The sequence below is a fragment of the Kogia breviceps genome, chromosome 4, assembly GCF_026419965.1.
Source record: "Kogia breviceps isolate mKogBre1 chromosome 4, mKogBre1 haplotype 1, whole genome shotgun sequence".
Lineage (NCBI taxonomy): Eukaryota > Metazoa > Chordata > Mammalia > Artiodactyla > Physeteridae > Kogia > Kogia breviceps.
In genome coordinates, this window is record NC_081313.1 from 170,923,635 (window position 1) to 170,942,880 (window position 19,246).

Genomic DNA, 19,246 nt, shown 5'->3' on the forward strand with positions numbered 1-19,246 from the left:
AGGCGGGGGCGGAGGCGGGGGGCTGTAGATCCGAGTCAGTTCTCCGGTCAGCGACGCGCAGCCTGGGCAGACTTACAACCCTTGTCTGAGCTTCATTCTGCTCATCTGTGAAATGGGGATAAACACCTCTATTCGCGCACTCTCACCTTGGGGGCTGTTGCGAGGACAACACTAAATGGTATTTCCTTGAGGAGCTCAGGCTTGCAGATCAGGGCAGCCAGACTTCTGGATAACCCACTCTGAACCGCTAGTTACTTCTGTAGACCCGAGGCCCCGAGGGGGAGCGACGTGCGCAAGAGCACACAGAACCTCTGCCCCGCTACACCGCCCCCCGCACCTGGTCAGTCTAATCCCGGGAGGGTGGCCTGGTGCATACAGGAGGAACTCAAGAATGGCTAGGTTACCTGCTGGGAGAGCAGGGCCACTGGGAGGAGTCCCTCCTCCCTGCACCTCTGCTAGAGTATGATAAGGTGCCCACGGCCCCAGGAGAAGGTGGCAGCATTGATTAGAAGGGTTTCTATGGCTCTTGTTTTGAAAGAGGGGGCACTTACTCCTCTTCACTCTATTTTATTTTCTTCCCAGCAGTTACTCCCTTCCAGAATGATCTTGTTCATTCTTTTGCTTCCCCCATTCCCCCCATTTTGCTCCAGCCTGGAAAGAATTTTGTCTGTTTTGTCCTCACCACCTCCTTGAATGATGCTTAAGGGCCTATGGGAGTTCAATAGATGAATGAATAATTGAATGAATTAATGAATAAATGAGAAGGACACTGGCTTTTGGAGGTAGCTAACACTGGAGAAGGTAACTGGCTTTTGGCGGTAACTTGTCAGATAGGTGCTCTGAGGTCACCTCCTACTGGAAGCCATCCCTGACCTCCCCATGGCAAGGCCAGGTGTCTGATTGGCTGCAGTCTTGGTAAAATGAACCTCCACTTCATAACTGATTCACTTGTGTCTGTGCCATCAGTTGATTTTGCCTCACCCAATAGACTGGAAGACCCCCCCAAATCTGAGAAGGGTACGTTGTTTCTTATTGTTTTAGTCCTGAGGCCTACATACTGCATGGCACAAAACAGGGGGAGGTATTCAGGGAAATCATTGTGGAAGGAAGGAAGGAGGGAAGGAAGAAAGGAAGGCGGGGAGGAAGGAAGGCTGGCCAGTCGGAAGAGGTGGTGGGGGGACTTCCCTGGTGGCGCAGTGGGTAAGAATCCGCCTGTCAATGCAGGGAACGCGGGTTTGAGCCCTGGTCTGGGAAGATCCCACATGCCGTGGAGCAACTAAGCCCGTGCACCACAACTACTGAGCCTGCGCTCTACAGCCCGCGAACCACAACTACTGAGCCCATGTGCCACAACTGCTGAAGCCTGCATGCCTAGAGCCCATGCTCCGCAACAAGAGAAACCACCGCAATCAGAAGCCTGCGCTCTGCAACGAAGAGTAGCCCCTGCTCGCCGCAACGAGAGAAAGCCCACGCGCAGCAGCAAAGACCCAACACGGCCAAGAAAATAAATAAATAAAATTTAAACAAAATAAAAAAGGAAAACATTTGGGACCAGCCAATTCCCTTTGGCTTCAATGTGCAGCCCCCACCCCTTCCAGGACCCTCGTAAATGTTCCCTGGCCTCCAACAGAGCCCAAGAGACCCGTTGAAAAGCTTGGTTTCTCCAGTCTGGGCCTCTTCTGCTACAGCTTGGCAAAGCCAAGCAGACAGAGTCATGGTTCTACTGTTCCCAGCATCCGCCACCGAGGCTCTTCTCAGCACTGGCTGCTGTCTGGCTCATGGAGCTCCACAATTCTTAAAAGATCAAATCGACACTATGTGCTTTCCCACCATCCTGTCTTTGCTCCTGTGATCCCCTCAGTCCTAAATGATTGTCAGCACCTGCAAAACTCCTAATTGTACCTCAAAACTCCATCCAGATGTACCTGCTTCCTGGCCTTCAGAAGTCCTCATAATCCCACTCTGCAGGTTCCTCCAGCCTTGAGTCTCTCCTCCCTCTAGCCCAACATTGTTCCCTTCAGGGCTGGGATTGTCTGTGTCAGACTCTCCTTCATTCGCCAAGGCTAGGCAGGGACTGAGTATTTTCTGGATTCTCAGAATATGGGCCAAACCCAGAAGGGGTGACTAGAGGGTTTTACTGAACAATTTTAAAAACTGTTGGTTGAACTATAAGAATGTATAAGATTCCTGATCATCATTAACTTTTCAATGAATGAAGGAAGGAGAGCGTGAGAGTAATAATAGAGTTTACCCTCAGTTTACCAAGGGCTTACAATGGGCCAAACTCTGTTGTAAGGCAGCGGTCCCCAACCTTTTTGGCACCAGGGACTGGTTTCGTGGAAGACAATTTTTCCACGGATGGGGGTGGGGTGGGACAATGGTTCAGGTGCTAATGTGAGTGATGGGGAGTGATGACGAGTGGCAGATGAAGCTTTGCTTGGTCACCCGCCGCTCACCTCCTGCTGTGCAGCCCGGTTCCTAATAGGCTGAGGACAAGTACTGGTCTGCAGCCCGGTTTGGGACCCCTCTTGTAAGGAATTAACCTGCGTGATTTCTTAAGGTTAAGCCACTTGCTCAAGGCCACCCAGCTAGGATGTGACAGCTGGAATTAGAACTCAGATATGCCAATTCCAGGGCTCTCAAAGAGTCTTCCATGTGCCCAAGGGAATGTGTGTATCTCTCAAACTCTTAGCAACCTTAAGAGGCAGATGCTAGGTTCACCCAGACTCACAGTTAACAAACTGAGACACAGAAAAATCAGACATATAATATATAACATACATTTCATTAAAACCTCAGAAACTAATGATAATTGCTAACACTTATCAAGCAATTACTATTTGCCCCATTTTGTTCACGCATTTAACTTGGGTTATCTCACTTAATGCATCTTCATCTCAGTATGAACTCACGGTTTTCAGTAGAGACACAAGGGAACAGATATAGAACTAAAAATAGATGTGTATATGCATGGGTTAGTAGACATACATGTATTTCCTAGCTCTGACTGCTGAGAGGGTCTCTAAGCAATAATACCTGGGTAGCAGTGAGCACACCCAGCACCCAGATCTTGGTCTCTAAATACCATTCTCCAAGAAGCAGAACCAGGCTCCTTGGAGAAATGGCTGATTCCAGGGATATTCCAAAGCAAGCACAGAACATCTTGTGGTGCCAAAAGTAAGGACGTACTCACAGAAACATGGAGACATATTAAAAGGACATAGGAGCTAAATTAAAGGGGCAGTAAAATAAATAATATAGAAATTAATTATAAGCCACAGAATAAAATACTCATAACTCCATAGTGATATAAATACTTGAATATACAATTGAGAAGAACAGGCAGCTCTTGTTTACAATAGAATTCCAATTAATAATTAAATTAAAAATCACCATTATTTAAACACATGGTAAGTAATCATTATTGCTGCCAAGAGCCATGAATGGATGCTAAAACTAAAGGGTGAAAAATATGTAAACAACAACAACAACAAAAAAACAAGACCAAAACACCAAGGGTATTTACATGGTCTCTTAAGTATCCCCCCATTGGATACTTATTAATTGCAAAGGAAAATAGTAACTTGACAGTTGAGAAGCTGGTAGACACTGCCTTATAAGCAAGTAATCAAATTTAATGTCACCAACAATGAGACATATCAACATCCCAGTGCCTCCTGATAGGATGCATTGAGAAGGAAACAACATCACTTTTGTGGGATTCTTTCCCAAACTGCTCAACTTCAGTCTAATCATGAGGAAATATTGAACAAACCCATAATAATTAGGTATTCTACAAAACCAGTACTCTTCAAAAGTATTAAGGTCATGAAAGATTAGGAGAGAAAGGAATTGTCACAGAGTGGAAGAGACCAAGGAGACATGACTAAATGCAATGCAGGATCCTGGCCCAGAAAAACGGAGCAGGGGTTTTTGAACCCGAGTGAGTCTGATTCCCAGCCTGGAAAGCAGAACATTTGGGTCTGGATCCACCACAGGCCACTCGAGGATTATATGACCCTGTGGGAATGCCTGCCGCTCTCGGACCTCAGTCTTACCATCTATAAAATTGGTCGTTTCATCCTCCCTCCCCATTTCCCTCCCCGATTCCGGGCTGCCTTGGAGCTCGGGCTTTGGAAACTACGCAGGCGCGAGAGGGACTGCTTGATTGGCTATTTGTTGTGATGCACCCGCAAATAGAAGCTGCATCTAAGCTCCACCCGTTCCTGCCGCGCCTCCACGCACGCAAGTCAGCCCAGGGCACGTCGCCGCCACGCGCGCTCGCACGCATGGTGCGTGGTGACGTCGCGGCGGCGCGGGCGCCATCCCGGAAGCGCGAGCAAGGCCGCCAGATGTGCAGGTGCTGCTGCCACCGACGCCGGGGCCGAGTTCGGGGTGGGGCTCGGGACGCAGGGACCTCTGGGGAGCTGGGCCGGGTCGGGCGCGGTCCTCGGGTTGTAGCGGGGTGGGGCGCGCCGCTGGCAACATCTGGGCACCCCTCCTGCGCACAAGTCTCAGTTTCCCCCGTCTGCGCGGTGGACGCGCGGGCGGCGCCATGGGCCGGGTCTGGATCCGGGGCGCGGGAGTTGGGGCCGCCTGTGTTCAGGCTGTGCCGTGTCTCCCGGAATTGGGCGTTGACCTGCTTGGGCCTCAGTTTCCCGCTTCACAGGGGCGGGGCATGAGGGGATTTGTGAGCCCCGCCCCGCCTCGCGGGTTTTGCTGAGTTTGGGCAGACAAATTAAATTCTGTTAAATGACCTGGATGGAGTTGCGGCGCCTTTCCGCATTGGTGTGTGACCTGATCCCACCCCTGGGAGCCTTAGGTGCCCTCGGAGATGCCCTTGTAGGGGAGACGGGATTAAGTGAAGTGCTGTATAAGTATTTGTTCTGTATTCTTGGAAGCACTAGGGAGGCCTTCATTAGAATACTGATTCCCGGGCCCTGTCCTAGGATTTCTTCACACTCCACTTGGAGAAACTGACTGCTTCGAGCCCAGCACCTCTTATCACTATTGGTTTTAGTCCCTACAGACAGCATTGTGAGATTCTTATTCTTTGTTATTCCTATTTTCTGGGTGAGAAAACGGATCTAGGAAGTGAGGTGACTCTCCCAAGGTCACACAGCCTCCCTCTCTGCGTGTGTATCCCATAAATATATTTGGAGCAGGGATCAGAGCCTATGCTGGGTCATTTCCACTCTGTGTGTGGGCCAGATTAGCAGTTAGTCCGGGAAGGCTTCCTGTGAGAGGCAGCTGGTGGGGGAGTGTGCCTTGAATCCCTCAGCCCTCACATCTGGGAGCCAGAGACAGGAAAGAGCCCTTCTTTGTAGCAGAACCATTTCCCACAGGTCCAAATCCTGCACCTGCCAGGCTCTAGCTGTGGGCTTTCTGCCACATGGCTCTGTCCTTTGAGAGCCCAAGTGTCCTCTTTATACATGATCTTCTTTGGAAATGTGGAGGGTGTGGCTGTCCATGCCTGGCACATAGAAGGAGCTCAAACATGGTGATTGGGGAGGGGGGTGGATTTCATCAGGTGTGGCAGTTTATCTCCAGAAGGCACGTAATGGCTGCAAACTGATAGCCAGATTCAGGGCACAAATAGATACGTACTCTTGGCTTCTATGGTGTTGGGGTAAGAAAAATATTAGTTGCTAACATTTGTAAATGAGGCGATTTCACAGGAAAAAGAAATCCATATTTCAGGTTTATTTTTGGAAACAGAAGTCTGGCAGGGATCAGGTGCTGTAAGAAGCAGCTGTCCTGTCACAGGTAGCTACTGAATGTCAGAGTCACACATTTGTGGATCCTGTGGTCTGTGGGTGTTTGAGTTGTGACCCATGTTCACTGGCTGTGTGACAACGGCCTAGTTCCTCAGTCTCTGAGCCTCAATTTTCTCATATATAAATAAGGATGGTAACAATTGCCAGTGTTTGAAATTGGTGTCTTGTTTAGTATACAGTAGGTGCTCAATAAAGAGGAGGGTAGTTAAGTGGGCTCTGAAAGCCCTTCCTGATCCTATGTGTGAATCTTAACCAATTGCAAGTGGGCCTTTCTGTCGGCCACTAAATGTGCAGACCTCAGAGCCAAGCTATGTCAGGATTCTGGGTTTTTCCTGAACCCCCTTAGGAGGGTCAGTGGTGAAGCTGTCATCCCTCCTGCCCTAGCATGGTCCAGAAAGTTCCCACCTGCTGGGATGGCATCTGTGTGCCAGGGAAGCTGGGAGCCAAGAGCCACAGAGCCATCTGGGTTGCTGGGGCCCACAGCCTGGCTTCCAGTGCCTGAAATTCTTGGCTTTAACTTGCTGATATGTCTAGCTTCAGAGCTGAGTTTGAAAGGTTCTGTTTGCCTTCATCAAACTAAATTCAGGCAATCTCTTGCTGTGAACAAGGTTCTGGGCTGGGCTCTGGAGACAGAACAGCGAGCAAGAAAGACACACACACCTCTGTTCTATTGGAGCTAATATTGCTGTGGGGGTGACAGGCAAAAGGGTTAACTGATAACTAAGATAATTTCAGGAAGAGATGAGAGTGGAGCAATTTAAAAAAGGTGAAGTGATGAGTGACCAGAATAAGGGTAGTCATCAAAGACCTCTTGGGAGAAAAGGCATTGGAGGGGGTGATGATTTGAGGGGGCAGCCAGGAGGAGGGCAGATCCATGTAGGAGGAAGATGCCTGTAGCTTTGGGCACATGGAGAGTTGGGGGGTGGAGGTGGGAGGGGTGATGGGATTGTGATGTGCTTGGGTGCAAGTTATAAATAGGAACTCCTGTGGTTCTCGAAACACCCCCGAGTTCCTGGCATGACAAAGCTGAGGCTCAGGTGGCATGACCCGCTTACGGACAGGTGGCCTGTGGGGTTCCCAGCCCCTCCTCTCCATCCCACCTCCCCCCACTTCCTGATGCAGACTGCAAACACTTTCTTCCTGCCTGTTTCAGGCAGCGGAGGAGGAAGAAGAGATGGACCCCCCGGACTCGGCCTCGAGGGTCTTCTGTAGCCGCATCCTGAGCATGGTGAATGCAGACGATGTCAACGCCATCATCCTCGCCCAGAAGAACATGTGAGCGAAAGCCAAGGGCCCTGGGCCCCCAGTGTGGGAAGGAATCCACTTGCTGGCCTGCATTCTTGCCCTGCCTGCCTCTATCCCGGGCCCACACTGGTGATAAAATGAAGGAAATGAGCAAATCTGCTGGCTGGCTCCAAAGTAAATTCCTTCCTGGTCTGGAGGCGAGGCCTTGGCACAGGAAGCAGGGCTCTGGGACAGTTTCGCAGCTGCGGACAGTTTGGCAGGGACCACAGCAGCTCCTTTCCCGAGGCCTGGGGTGGGGAGTCTTGGGGGGGATAAGGAAGGAACTGCTGGGGGATTTAAGGGAGCTAGTCGGCTCACTTCCTGTTGGGAACCTATTCTCTCAGAGCCTAGGCTGTCTCTGCAGAGCACTCAGGGTCACTTGGAAGGGCTGTGAATGGCTTTTGCCCTCTTTGGGGCTTGGCACTGTGGCCACCATAGCCTCACCCTAATTCCGGCCTGCTCTGTGGGGAAGAAGGGCTGACACAACCTTCAGGGGGAAACATGGTCTCCTGGGGCTTTATTTTTTGTGTCTTTAAGTCAAAGGCTCTTCCTTCCATTTACAACACAGCACAGACCTGATACCTTACCTTTCTTGCCCTGTAACAGGGGTGCTGGATATGTCTGGGTCTCAGCAATACCCATTTCCCTCCTAGGTCTTTAGTTCAGATTCAGACCTGACCCTGGGGGACTCCCAGACCGAGGCGAGACAAAATCAGACTTGAACCTTCCTGGCCTCGGAGTGTCAGGGCTGGGCCAGAGAAAGAAGCTGGGGCTAGGGGAGTCAGACTGTCAAAGAGTCTACTTGAGGGAGAGAGTTAAGGCTACATGAGAAGGGTACACTTGAGTAGGATTTTTGAGTAGGGTTTTGAAAGTTGAATAAGAGTTTGCTAGCTGGCTCAAACACCAGGTAGAGCTCCACAAGACAAGGGTATGGTCTACGCAAAGGTCATGGAGCAGGAAAGGGCCTAGCAGGATCAGTTGGCAGGGACCTGGAGGCTGAGCAGAGGAGTCGGTGCCCTTTTTCTGCCACCAGGCTGGACCGCTTTGAGAAGACAAACGAGATGCTGCTCAACTTCAACAACCTGTCAAGTGCCCGCCTGCAGCAGATGAGCGAGCGCTTTCTGCACCACACAAGGACCCTGGTGGAGATGAAGCGGGACCTGGACAGCATCTTCCGCAGGATCAGGTGGGTGCTTGGCCCTCCAGTCTCTGCCTCCTGCTCTGAGCCTCTGAGCCTGAAAAGAGGGTTCCTCCTCTTTTCAATGAGGGCCGTCCTCTCCACGTAGCAGGGCGGTAGGGAGATTCAGCTTGTCTTACGAGGCTTCATTGCACACTTAATATTGGAGAAGATCTGAAGATCTTGGAGTTTCTGAATTTAAATTTTATTCCTTTTTTGAAAATGCAACATAGTGCCAGACCCATAATGCAAAAGGCAGGCAGGAGCAGACAGTGAAAGGCTAGCCTCGTGTTCCCCTTGGCCTCCACCCAGGACTTCTCTCAAGAGGAAAACGAGATTGCCAGGTTTTGTGGGTCCTTCTCAGTCTGTTTCCATGAGGACAGAGAAAGACAATGTCCAAGTCCCCAGCCACGTAGAATGCTTGACACGGCCCCCGGAGCGCCTATCACCACTGCTGCCATTAACAACTGCCACTGGGGCGCCCAGGCCTGGAACAGGCTGGCACTACAGCTGTATTTCTGGCTGACTGTGCCATTTCTTCTTTTCCGGGGGCAGCCACATCTGCTGGCAGAGCAGGTGCCACAGATTGAGGGCAACATGTTTCCTTGGAGCATGCTCTCTGCAGAAATCACAAGACAGGCCGGATAAATCCTTTATCAAAGCATATCTTTTCTGAGGCATCTCACCAGGCTGGTTGTCCACGTGTGGTGTTGCAGGGGTGGGAGTAGAGTAGGAACCCCAAGGGTTGACACCTTTTGTGTGTATCTGTGTCACTCAGGAAGGAGATAAGTGTGTCCACCCAGGCATGGATGCAGCAGCAGTGGTACTTCAGGGTGGGGTGGGGTTGGGGGGGACAGTGCTGGCTGGCCATAGTCAAGGGTTAGAGACTGTCTGAAGAGGCTTTTGTAATTCTTTGTAAACAGAACTGCATTACTTAAGGTAAAAAGGAAAAATCAGCAGGTTAAAAAGGGAAGCAGGTGCTTCTCTGTGAAGTTCAGTTTAGTGAGTGCCAGTGTTTGGTGTTTGGGGTGTGGATAGTCAGCACTCCTGGCCCCCACAGACATCCTCACACCGGGGATGGAGAGACAGGCTGGGACAAGTCACCCAGAGGAGTGCCTGTTGAGGCAAGGGGAAGGGAAGCTTCCTGGAAGGTTGTCCTGTTAGAAGAGGTTTAGACACGAGGCATTGCAGGTAGAGAGCCCAGCCAGCACGCAGAGCCAGCACCAAGGACACGCAGAAGTTGGGTGACACCTGGATAGCTGCCATCCGTCCTGGGGGTAGGAGGTCCACTGGCTGAGCGCCCAGTCCTACCTCCAGCCCTGGAGCAGAGTATGACAAGCAGTGAGGGGGAGGTTCCTGGCCTGCACTGGGCCCAGCCTGCACACTCTGCAGGTTCAGCCCTGTGTGCCTTCCCTTCCCCTGCAGGACACTGAAAGGGAAGCTGGCCAGGCAGCACCCGGAGGCCTTCAGCCGTAAGTGTCACCCAGAGCTCCTACATCCCGCTTCTGGGCTCTGTGCCCTTGGATGCCAGGGCCCTCAGCGCAGGCTGGCTTCTGGAAGGTCACCTCAAGGGCTGACACCAAGCCCAGGCCCTAGTGGGCAGTGGGTCCAGTAAGACCTGGGGCAGGGGCGGGAGTGCTGGCCTGATCTTCTTGGCAACCTGCAGAGCAGGTGTTGGGACTAGAGTCTCCTCCCTTAGGGGAGGTCACACGAGGGAATGTGGACAAGAATGATGACAGTCCTTAGCCCAGTGAATGTCACATACCCCTACGAGCCAGGCTGTTACCCACAACCACCTATGAGATGGGGACTGTGCCCAGAGGGGCAGTGACTTGTCAGAGGAAGCACAGCGTCCTCCATGCTGAGCTTCAGTTTACCCAGTCTGCAGAATGGGCCAACAGCTCCCCACACCAGGGCCGCTGACAACCACAGGCATAAAGGCAATGCCGTCATTCCCAGTTTATAGAGTAGGGAGCTGAGACACGGGCAGGTGAGAGGCCTGGCCCAGGTGACACAGTCAAGAGGGCACAGCCAGGCTCAGACTTGCCCCCAGGGCCCGCATAGGCCTAACCCCAGAGAACCTGAGTCTTTACCTTACCTCACCTTAAAGAGAGGCCTCTCACCTGCTTGGACCTCGGTTTCCTCATCTGTAAAATGAACCAAGTTATGTCCCATAGGGTGGGGGTAGCTGTCAGGGGTCCCGGGCCCAGTTAATCCCTCATCACAGTGCCTGGCATGGTGACTAAGCCAACTCCTGGGCCTCCTTCCCCCAGACATCCCAGAGGCGTCCCTCCTGGAAGACGAGGATGAAGACCCCATCCCGCCTAGCACCACAACAACCATTGCCACCTCGGAACAGAGCACAGGCTCATGTGACACCAGCCCCGACACAGTCTCGCCCTCCCTCAGCCCCGGCTTCGAGGACCTGTCCCACGTCCGGCCCAGCTCCCCTGCCATCAATGGCCGCAGCCATACAGATGACGAGGAGATGCTGAGCGAGTAGCTCTACTCCCAGGAGCTCGGAGGGGTCTCAGGGCAGCTGCGGTGCCACTGCCCAGATGTCTGAGGTGGCAATGGGTAACCCTGCCTTGAGACAGTCAGCTTTGCCACCCTACTCTGTCATTTGGGGCTCACTGGGGGACAAGGCTCCCTCCCTGGGGTATGGAATTCCTGGGGATCTATCATTCCCCCGCCTTCCTCACTGAGAACATCTCTCTTCTGTAGACCCCTCTGCCAGGCCAGGGGATGACCAGTCCAGCTGGAGTCGGGTTGGGCACAAGGGAGCTTTTCCAGAGCCAGGCCTGAGGTCTGCTCTGAGCAACACCTTAAGGTTCCCAGAGACCAGAGCCAGATGTCCTCTGCTCCAGCACCCTGGTCAGGACCTCCTCAAGGTGGCCAAGCACTGTCATGTCTGAGTTCACCCCAGCCCACCCCCGTGCCTACTAATTCTGGTCTCCTTGCCCCTTCCTCCAATGACAGTATTGAATACTTTCTCCAATCATTATCTCAAGGAGGTTTCTGAGACAGCTGTAGAAGCCTCAAGGCAGAGATTAGCCATCCACTCAGCACGGAGCCTGGTTAGGCCATTTCTCGGACCAGAGGTGCGGACCCTGAGAGCCCAGCAGGCTTCTCCTGGGGCCTCCATGGAGCAAGCCGAGCCACCTTGGAGAACAGAGTTAAGCAGAATATTTTTGTACCCGATGTTTACAGATGTTGTTGGGAAGTTATCAATAAATAGACTCTGTTACTAAAAAGGGAAGGGTGCGCCTAGCAGTGGCTTCCTTCCATCCTAAGGCCCAGCAGTCCAGAATGGTGGCAAGTGCTAGATGTGGGACAGGATGGTTAATGGACAGTCAGGCACCACTGAGCTGGAAAGAAGTGGGCTGCTGTGCTTTGAGTGGGAGTCTCCAGTGGTGGCAACCATAATAACCCCTCTTCCTATCACCAACCAGGCCTTCAAATGTGCTATTACCACTGCGCACAATATTAATCCTTGAGTAACTCCTCCACCAAATCTCAGCCCTAAGGTGGGCTCCTCAAGGAGCTAGGGTCTCATCCCCCATCATTCACTCTCACAGAGTCCCCTCATCTTTGGAGCACTTAGAAATTATGTTATTAAAGGCCTCTTCCCAGACTTCAGAGTGTCTGCTTTTGCCTCGTCCATAGGGAGCGCCGGGAAGTGTTCAAGGAAATAAGGTACGCTACTGAATCCACAGGTAACTTCTCAGTCCTCACCGCTTTCCGACGCCCAGCACTTTTCAGCCATCCTTGAGTCTTCTCCGTCTTATATCTTAAACAGACCCTGGGTCCCACCCCATTGCCTTGGGTGAATGCACCAGCCCCACCTGCTCTCCGTGCACCTGTACGGACCCGCCCTGAAATCCATCTGTGCACAGCGGCCGGCCTCCAGTGGCTCCAACACGTTCGGCCCTTACGCCGCCTCCTGCCTCGACCCTTGCGTCTTGGACCCGCAGACCCTCTGCTTAATGCCTTCACCTTAGCACAAAACAGTTTCCCCTTCTCTGTTGAAATAATTTCCGGAGCACCCGCTACGTGCGGGCAGTCTTCAGGCGGCCTGGAAACAGCGGGCAGAAACACCAGGAAAGGTGCGGCATTATTCCTACGTGACCCAACGGGCGGAGCTCAAACCCCGAGGCAGGTGGGCACCGGTCGCCCACAGGCGCCGCGGCTTCATGCGCCCGCACCCAACATAGGGGCGGGGCGCGGCGCGGATTGTGACGCAAACGCGCAGCGTGCTCGGTGCGCAGGCGCCCTGGGCGCCGAATCGGCGGTTTCCGGTTCAGCAGTCCTTTCTTTTCAACGAGACGGCGGAGCAGGTCGGTGATGGCGGACTTGCGGGTTGTCCCTGGACAGGGTTGGGCGGTAGCCTGCGGGGGCCCAGGCAGCGGAGGGGGCGGCCTGGAATCCGTCTAGGCGAGCTAGGCCCTGCGGGGCGGCTTAGAAAGGCACACTGGGCCGGGTTCCGAGCCCGAACTGGGCCCCAGGAGGGAAGCCGGCCTTTGGAAGAGGATCCTGCCCGCTCCGCCGGCCCCAGCTATCTGATGAGGCTTTGGGGCGAGATGTGTCCTTCGGGGCAGATCCGATTTAATGGGGAGGAGTATTAACTGTAATTTTGTCTCGTGGCAGACATTCTGCCAGTCCATTTGAAAATATTAAGCCTTTGAGTTGGGTCTCTACCTGTTTCCTTTTCTAAATCTGTAAGGAGAGTCTGGTAGTAGCAGCCATTTTCTAGACTTGGAAAGTGAAAAAACGGAAATACCCGTGTAAACAAGTATCAGGCACGTGGTTGGCAGTTGTTACTTATGGATTGGCTCAAACGCAGGAAATGTGGTCTGAGGATCAGGGCGTAACCCAGAAGGAAGCCAGAGTTTTGGCTGTCTGATCTTGGAATTAGGAGAAGGGACTGTAGGGAGGAAAGCGTGTATGTTGGGGGGATGCTACTAAGATGGGATTCCCACCCCAGCTGCAGGAAGAGCGGGGGCTGGCGGAGGAGAGGAAGGATGGGACCTCCAGACCGTGCTTGGCAAGGTGGTTCCGTAGACCTGTACTTTTCGTTCCATCTTCAAAGACGAAGCTGCTGGCTTGGAGGGTGGAAGGAAACAGGCACTGGGGCGGGCCTGCATTTGAAGTCGATGCTGGCACAGGGCTGGCAGGTACTAAGGCTGGCCAGCCTGTGAGCTCGGGATGCTCAGATCTACAGTGCTCACCACTCCACGCGCCATTCTCCCTTCTCTCTCTCCAGCAGACGCAGAGATGCAGATCTTTGTGAAGACCTTGACGGGCAAGACCATCACTCTAGAGGTCGAGCCCAGTGACACCATTGAGAATGTCAAAGCTAAAATCCAAGACAAGGAGGGTGAGTTGGGTTGGAGCTGGGTGCTCTGCACAATGGGGGCCCTTCAGCCCTGGGAATCTGGTGTCCTGTGTGGAATGGGTGCTTGGACAGATCTCAGCCATGCCAGTGCTTCCTCTGTGTGATCTTTGGAAGGCAGCTTGTCCTCTCTACCTCATTTTCCCTTTTGACAGTTTGGGGGTGATCCTGGCATAGCCCCGTGGAGGGAGGGGAGATCTGCTGGTAGTTTTCTTGCCAGAACTTTAGTAACTGAAGTGCTCTCTCCTTAGGCATCCCACCTGACCAGCAGCGTCTGATTTTCGCGGGCAAACAGCTGGAGGATGGCCGCACTCTGTCAGACTATAATATCCAGAAAGGTACAGGGGTGGGGTGGCTAGACAGGACCTCAGTGAGGCCTAGGACCCAGGATGGGGCACTGACAGCCTCTTCGACACCAAGAGGGGGCTGTAGAGGAGGATTGTTCTTAAGCTGAGGATCAGATAGGGCTAGGGAGTATTGCTTTGTAAGGTACCGTTTCCATCACTGGAAAGCATCTTAAGATCTCCACTAGGATTTCCAAATGGCGATGGTTTCTCATGTTCTTATTCACTATTTTCTTTAATTCTTGTGTTTGTGTTTTTTAATGTGATAACTACTGTAAAGAAGATCAGCACCACTTTTTGCAGCAAAAGATTTAAATGTCTTAACCTAGGAAAATTAAAGGTCATCCTTGCACCACTTAGAAATTGCTTTGCCTTTGGGGAAACCCAGATGGACACCACTGTTGATGTATATTTATATTAGTTTCAGATTCCCTGAGGACTGGTGGGAAATGACAAGGTGCAGGTTCTGTGGGGTGGGCTGGGCTGGTGTGTCCATCTACACATAGAACACCCAATGGATTCCAATGTGTCCCTGTCACATGTGAGAAGCCATGGTCTGCAGGGCACTGAAGGCTGCCCTGCACCTGTGGGACTGAGGTGGTGAGCCTAGGCTCAGTCACTGTCTCTCTCTGCCCTTCGTTTCTTATAGAGTCCACCCTGCACTTGGTGCTTCGTCTGCGAGGTGGCATCATCGAGCCTTCCCTTCGCCAGCTTGCTCAGAAATACAACTGCGACAAGATGATCTGCCGCAAGTATGTACTTTTCAGATTGGGGGTGTGGGCTGGCCCTGGTGGGGGTCGGGATGTGCCCTCACCACTTGCTCGTGTCCTCGCACAGGTGTTACGCTCGCCTGCACCCCCGTGCTGTCAACTGCCGCAAGAAGAAGTGTGGCCACACCAACAACCTGCGCCCCAAGAAGAAGGTCAAATAAGGCCCCTCCACCGGCTGTTCCTTTGCCCGCAGGGTGGCCTCCTGCCTAAGCCCCATGGCCCTGGGGCCTCAGTAAAGTTTTCCTTTTGTTGACTGGAGCAGTAACTGGTGTCCATGTGGTTGGTCTGTCCAATGGGGAGGTGGCTGAGGTGCGGGCATCTCCCTTAGGGACTTCCCGTCACTCCATTCTTCATAGCTCTTGGGGGTCCTCTGTCCTGGGTTCCAGTTGTCTTACCTGTAAATTGGGCCATGGTCTCAGCCCTTCATGTCTAAACTTGTCGTAACCACAGCACAGGCAAGTCTCACTCCTGGCCCTCTGCCACATAGCCTAGTGAGCCCACCCATCTGGATTTTGTCATTTGTAATATGGGAATAAAGACCTCAGCGTAGGGACTGGTGGGACCTGGTCAGGCACATTAACAACCCTCACATCTGGGGCCTGGAGGTGTTCAGGTGTAGGCGGATGGCGGGGTAGCGGGGAACACCCCACCTAGCGTAAAATACCTGTTCTCAATTTTGACTGACCTTTAGAAGCTCCTGGGTCCCACCCAAGACTGATGTCTGTCAGGTGAGGGGTTGTAGTGCCCTGACAAGGCCATGCTTCTATTTGTCTTGGGGTGATTGGGGCTTCCTGTAGGTGACAACCCAGGACTACTAGACTGATGTCTGAGAACAGCTGAATGCCTGAGAACAGCTGAGACCTGGAGTGCCAACTAAAGGCTGTCAGTCACTTCAGGCCTCAGTTGAGTTTCATTTTTGTCAGTTGCCCCCTCCTCCGTAAGGCCAGGCCACCATCATCTTTCTGGTCTACCCTGTGTCCACTCCTGGAGGAGGAAGCTTCCTGAAGCTCAAACTAGGCAGTGTATGACCAGCTCCCAGGCCTTCTCTGTACTTAATAGGAACCCTCCCACCCCCGACTTCAGCCCTGCACCAGACTCCCACCTCAGGGCCTTTTGCACAGGCCCTAGAGCAGTTCACACAGAACCTGTGGGTGCCAGTGACTTGAATTCTCCAGTGTCAGAACCTGCGTTCAGATCCCATTCTTGTCACAACCTTGTGGCATTAGATGATGGCTGTCACTTCTTGGATTCAATTTTCTTTATCTTTAGTGGGGATGGGATGTGAGGAAGTGAAGTCAGGTTTTGACACAGCTGCATAGAAACAAGCCGAAGGACAGCCTTGCTGTATACAGAACCGTACATTTAAGGTCGAAAACGTTAAGGCAGGCGCCGGTCGGGAACAAGCACAAGGGTGGGTGTGGGGGGAAGGTGTTAGGCCTGAGAAGCCCCCAGTCTTCGCTCCCCATTCCCACCTCCCACCCCCCCGGGGTCTCCAGGTTAGCTGACTACTACAAGCTGGCTCCAGAGGCCTCCGGGCCTGCAGGGGGCGCCAGGCGTAGCGGAGCAACCTGCTCCCGGGTGGGACCAGAGCTGCGCAGTCATGATCACCACTGAGGCCGCGGCAGAGTCCGCTGTCCCCGCGGTGCTCGGTGATGCGGAAGCCACTCGAGCCTCGGAGCGCGAGCAGCTGGTGTGGCCCTGGGTGAGCTCGAGCCCGAGCGGGAACAGGCGCGGGGTGGGCGGTGCAGGCTCGGGGGTGCCGACTTCATACCCTAGCCGTGCCCCTCGCCCCGTAGAAAGATGCCGCGATACGGGCGCTTGTGCAGCGCATCCACCAGTTGCAGGCTGAGCGCGCGCAGGCCTTCCGCCAGCTGGAGGAGTAAGTTAAGGCGGAGGGGAGGGGTCGCAATGTTCAGCCCCCGGCCCGCTCCAGGGATGGGCGTGCCTTGGAGGAACTGGGTCCCCACGGGGCCGCGGTGTCAGAGGTGGGGCGGGATTTGCGGGGAGATCAGATCACTCCCTTCCGCGTGCGCAGGGGTGGGTCCGTCTCGGGTTACCCTGCGGGAGTCAGAACGTCCTCTACACTCTGGGGTCTAGGGGACACTTGGAGGGCTTTCAGGTGGTCGATGCGGGTGCAGGGCCTGAGAGCCGGCGCCGTAGCCTCAGGATCCCCGCCTGCCGCAGAGGCCACCGACAGTACCTGAGCAGCGGCCCGCCTTACGACTTTCCGCGCTACCGGAGCACAGTACACGAGGTGACCCAGGCCTTCGCCGCCGCCTCGCGGGAGGTGCTGGCGGTGGAGGCCGAGCTAGCCGGACCCCGAGCACAGCCGCTGCTCGCGAGCCACGTGCGCAGGCTGCAGCAGCTGGAGGAGACGCGCCTGGCCACGGTGAGGTCCCGCCCCCCGGCCATGTATCCCCCTGCTCCACGGCTTGTCTCTCGGGCCTTGGCCCACTGTGCACCCCATGGGGGAGGGGTCAGATTCCGTCCCCTCGAACCCCGCCCCTGGCGTCCCAGCACCCCCTCTTCCTGCCCCACCTCAGTCATCCATTAAGAGTTCACTCGAAAAAAAAAAAAGAGTTCACTCGAGAATCTCAGGGTTAGCCCCCTCCTGTCTGCCCCCACTTTTCATCCAGATATTTAGTCCCAGGACACGCCCACTCTATCCCAGACCCCGCCCCTACAATGCTCCTACCCCCGCCTGGCTTGTCCCAATGCCCCAAGCCAGGTACTCAATCCCCTGCTGATTGGGGGCCTTGGATTTCCAGGCCAGGTCCCCTTCCGGGTACACCCTCGATCCCAGCCTAGGTTCTGGGCCTGTTCCACCCCCTAGGGATCCAAGGCCCAGCCTACTCTGCCTCTACAGCCAATCCTGACCAAGATACACTACCATTCCCAGGCCAACTCCACGCGAAGCCACGCCCACATCACACTCTACGCTGGGATTCCCAGGCCACGCTGCTTTAGAGACCCTATCCCAGTCTAGGTTTTTGGCCTACTTCCACCCTGGGATTGTAACGCCCTGGCTGGTCCCTGAGACTCCGCCTACTTCACAACCCTCATAACCCACCCAACCCACCCCACCCCCGTCCCCACCCACCTATCCCTAGCTGAGATTTCACCACTGCTCCCCTTCCCCGCCTACATGAGGCCATGCCCATGTTGCACTCTGCACTGATTCTAGGGTCCGCCCACTCGGCCCCTCTCCTCAGGAGCCCCCTAAACCTAATCCTAGATTCCTCCTGTGCTAAGTACCGCCCCTTGAGACTCCCACCTGCTGTGGCCCCACCTTTGCGCTGCCTTTCCCGGTGCTTCAGTGTCTCCTCCTCCCTACTATGTGGGAGGGCAGGGGGTGGTCTCTGCCAGTTGTGACATCCTCCTTGCTGCCTATTCCCCAACCAGGTGGCCCTGCTGCAGCTGATGGGGACACCAGAGCTGACTGGGCAGGACAGCCTGCAGATGCACCAGCTGAAGATGAAGTGAGCACCGCCTCCCAGTGGGCTGACCATGCTAGATTTGCACATGCACCCTTGGGCACCCACCCCCAGCCAGGTGCGCCCCAGGGCTGGCAAGGGCAGACTGTGCCAACCCCCTGGATCTGTACATGACCCTTAGGGTGTGCACGCCAGAGTACTCACTTGGTGACTCCTAGATGTACTACACACATTCCCCCAGCGCACAGGCTGTGCAGCTTCACACCAGACTTGCTGTGCGTTCCCAGGACACAGCTGCGCACCTCATACACACCAATCCTGCTCACGTGGCTCGACTCCGGGCTTGGACATGGTTGCCCAGGCCCCACCAGGCACACGCCTGCACATTCCTGCCTTTAGCCCCCCAAGCACACACATGTGCACACCCCCACTAGACTTGTGCCACAGTCACCCTGCACACCTTCCTGATGGCACACACCCACCCAAGATGGCCTTTTCTCTTGCCACTCGGGACCCGTGGGACCACCCATCCTCCCAGGCACCTAAATGGTCCTTCTGGCTGCTAGCGCTGCCTGGAGGTTTGGCGGCAGGCAGGAGGGCCTGGGGCTGGCTACAGCCCCTTTGGAGCTGCGCAGCGGCGGCTAATTCACCCCATCTGGGTTTTATTTATAGTTCCCATCCACTCTTGTAGGGTAATTAAAACCATGGAAGCGATCAGCGAGGTTCTTCAGGATCTCAGATTTGATGCAGAATCTGCCGAGTGATGGTGGCTCCCCAGGGACAAGCCAAAGGAGATGGGAAATGGGGCATACAGCGCTCTGCCCTGAGTGCCAGCTGGCTGGGGTCACGCCCCACCGGACCACTGACCCTCTTCAAGTTCACCTCACCTCTCATAATAAAGAACCTTACGTCTGCAGCTGCTCCACTGTCTCTCTGTGCTGGGGTGGGATCCCACAAAGCCAGGGATGGCAGGTGCAAGATTCCCCCACTCCATGACTGTAAAAACTCTGGTGTTTTGAATCACACTCTCCAAGGAGTTTGGAACCAGATATTTCAGATCATGGAGAG

General features: G+C 54.2%; 3 protein-coding genes across 10 annotated transcripts; all 3 read left to right on the forward strand.

Annotated features, from left to right (window-relative positions):
- Positions 1-4,222: 4,222 nt before the first annotated feature.
- KXD1 (KxDL motif containing 1) lies at positions 4,223-15,009 on the forward strand. 2 transcript variants are annotated; one of them, XM_059063569.2, is made up of 10 exons: positions 4,223-4,360; positions 6,931-7,052; positions 8,095-8,247; positions 9,664-9,710; positions 10,512-11,934; positions 12,038-12,575; positions 13,502-13,615; positions 13,882-13,968; positions 14,624-14,726; positions 14,812-15,009. In XM_059063569.2, the coding sequence occupies exons 2-5, from the start codon at positions 6,952-6,954 to the stop codon at positions 10,739-10,741; spliced, it is 531 nt and encodes a 176-aa protein (XP_058919552.1). In that variant the 5' UTR covers positions 4,223-4,360; positions 6,931-6,951; the 3' UTR covers positions 10,742-11,934; positions 12,038-12,575; positions 13,502-13,615; positions 13,882-13,968; positions 14,624-14,726; positions 14,812-15,009. The 2 variants fall into 2 exon arrangements, with proteins under 2 accessions (XP_058919552.1, XP_058919553.1); XM_059063570.2 differs by having other exon boundaries at positions 4,298-4,395.
- UBA52 (ubiquitin A-52 residue ribosomal protein fusion product 1) lies at positions 12,571-15,009 on the forward strand. The gene is made up of 5 exons (XM_067032502.1): positions 12,571-13,412; positions 13,502-13,615; positions 13,882-13,968; positions 14,624-14,726; positions 14,812-15,009. The coding sequence occupies exons 1-5, from the start codon at positions 13,205-13,207 to the stop codon at positions 14,903-14,905; spliced, it is 606 nt and encodes a 201-aa protein (XP_066888603.1). The 5' UTR covers positions 12,571-13,204; the 3' UTR covers positions 14,906-15,009.
- Positions 15,010-16,314: 1,305 nt separating this feature from the next.
- REX1BD (required for excision 1-B domain containing) lies at positions 16,315-19,084 on the forward strand. Of its 7 annotated transcripts, none has more exons than XM_059063566.2 (5): positions 16,315-16,446; positions 16,541-16,623; positions 16,883-17,133; positions 18,147-18,223; positions 18,870-19,084. In XM_059063566.2, exons 1-5 carry the CDS (start codon positions 16,397-16,399, stop codon positions 18,940-18,942), a joined length of 534 nt encoding a protein of 177 aa, XP_058919549.1. In that variant the 5' UTR covers positions 16,315-16,396; the 3' UTR covers positions 18,943-19,084. The 7 variants fall into 7 exon arrangements, 6 of the variants coding, with proteins under 6 accessions (XP_058919549.1, XP_058919545.1, XP_058919547.1 ...); XR_010840415.1 differs by having other exon boundaries at positions 16,326-16,446; positions 16,842-17,133; positions 18,147-18,296; XM_059063562.2 differs by having other exon boundaries at positions 16,326-16,446; positions 16,842-17,133.
- Positions 19,085-19,246: the final 162 nt, after the last annotated feature.

Excerpts from the sequence above, each read along its gene's own strand:
- REX1BD (XM_059063562.2), top strand. The coding sequence starts at position 16,345 with ATGATCACCACTGAGGCCGCGGCAGAGTCCGCTGTCCCCGCGGTGCTC. Across the intron at positions 16,624-16,841 it reads GCCTTCCGCCAGCTGGAGGA|GGGACACTTGGAGGGCTTTC; the intron begins GTAAGTTAAGGC and ends TCTGGGGTCTAG. Across the intron at positions 17,134-18,146 it reads AGGAGACGCGCCTGGCCACG|GTGGCCCTGCTGCAGCTGAT; the intron begins GTGAGGTCCCGC and ends TTCCCCAACCAG.
- KXD1 (XM_059063569.2), top strand. The coding sequence starts at position 6,952 with ATGGACCCCCCGGACTCGGCCTCGAGGGTCTTCTGTAGCCGCATCCTG. Across the intron at positions 7,053-8,094 it reads ATCCTCGCCCAGAAGAACAT|GCTGGACCGCTTTGAGAAGA; the intron begins GTGAGCGAAAGC and ends TTCTGCCACCAG. Across the intron at positions 8,248-9,663 it reads AGCATCTTCCGCAGGATCAG|GACACTGAAAGGGAAGCTGG; the intron begins GTGGGTGCTTGG and ends CTTCCCCTGCAG.
- UBA52 (XM_067032502.1), top strand. The coding sequence starts at position 13,205 with ATGGGATTCCCACCCCAGCTGCAGGAAGAGCGGGGGCTGGCGGAGGAG. Across the intron at positions 13,413-13,501 it reads TGCTGGCACAGGGCTGGCAG|CAGACGCAGAGATGCAGATC; the intron begins GTACTAAGGCTG and ends CTCTCTCTCCAG. Across the intron at positions 13,969-14,623 it reads AGACTATAATATCCAGAAAG|AGTCCACCCTGCACTTGGTG; the intron begins GTACAGGGGTGG and ends CGTTTCTTATAG.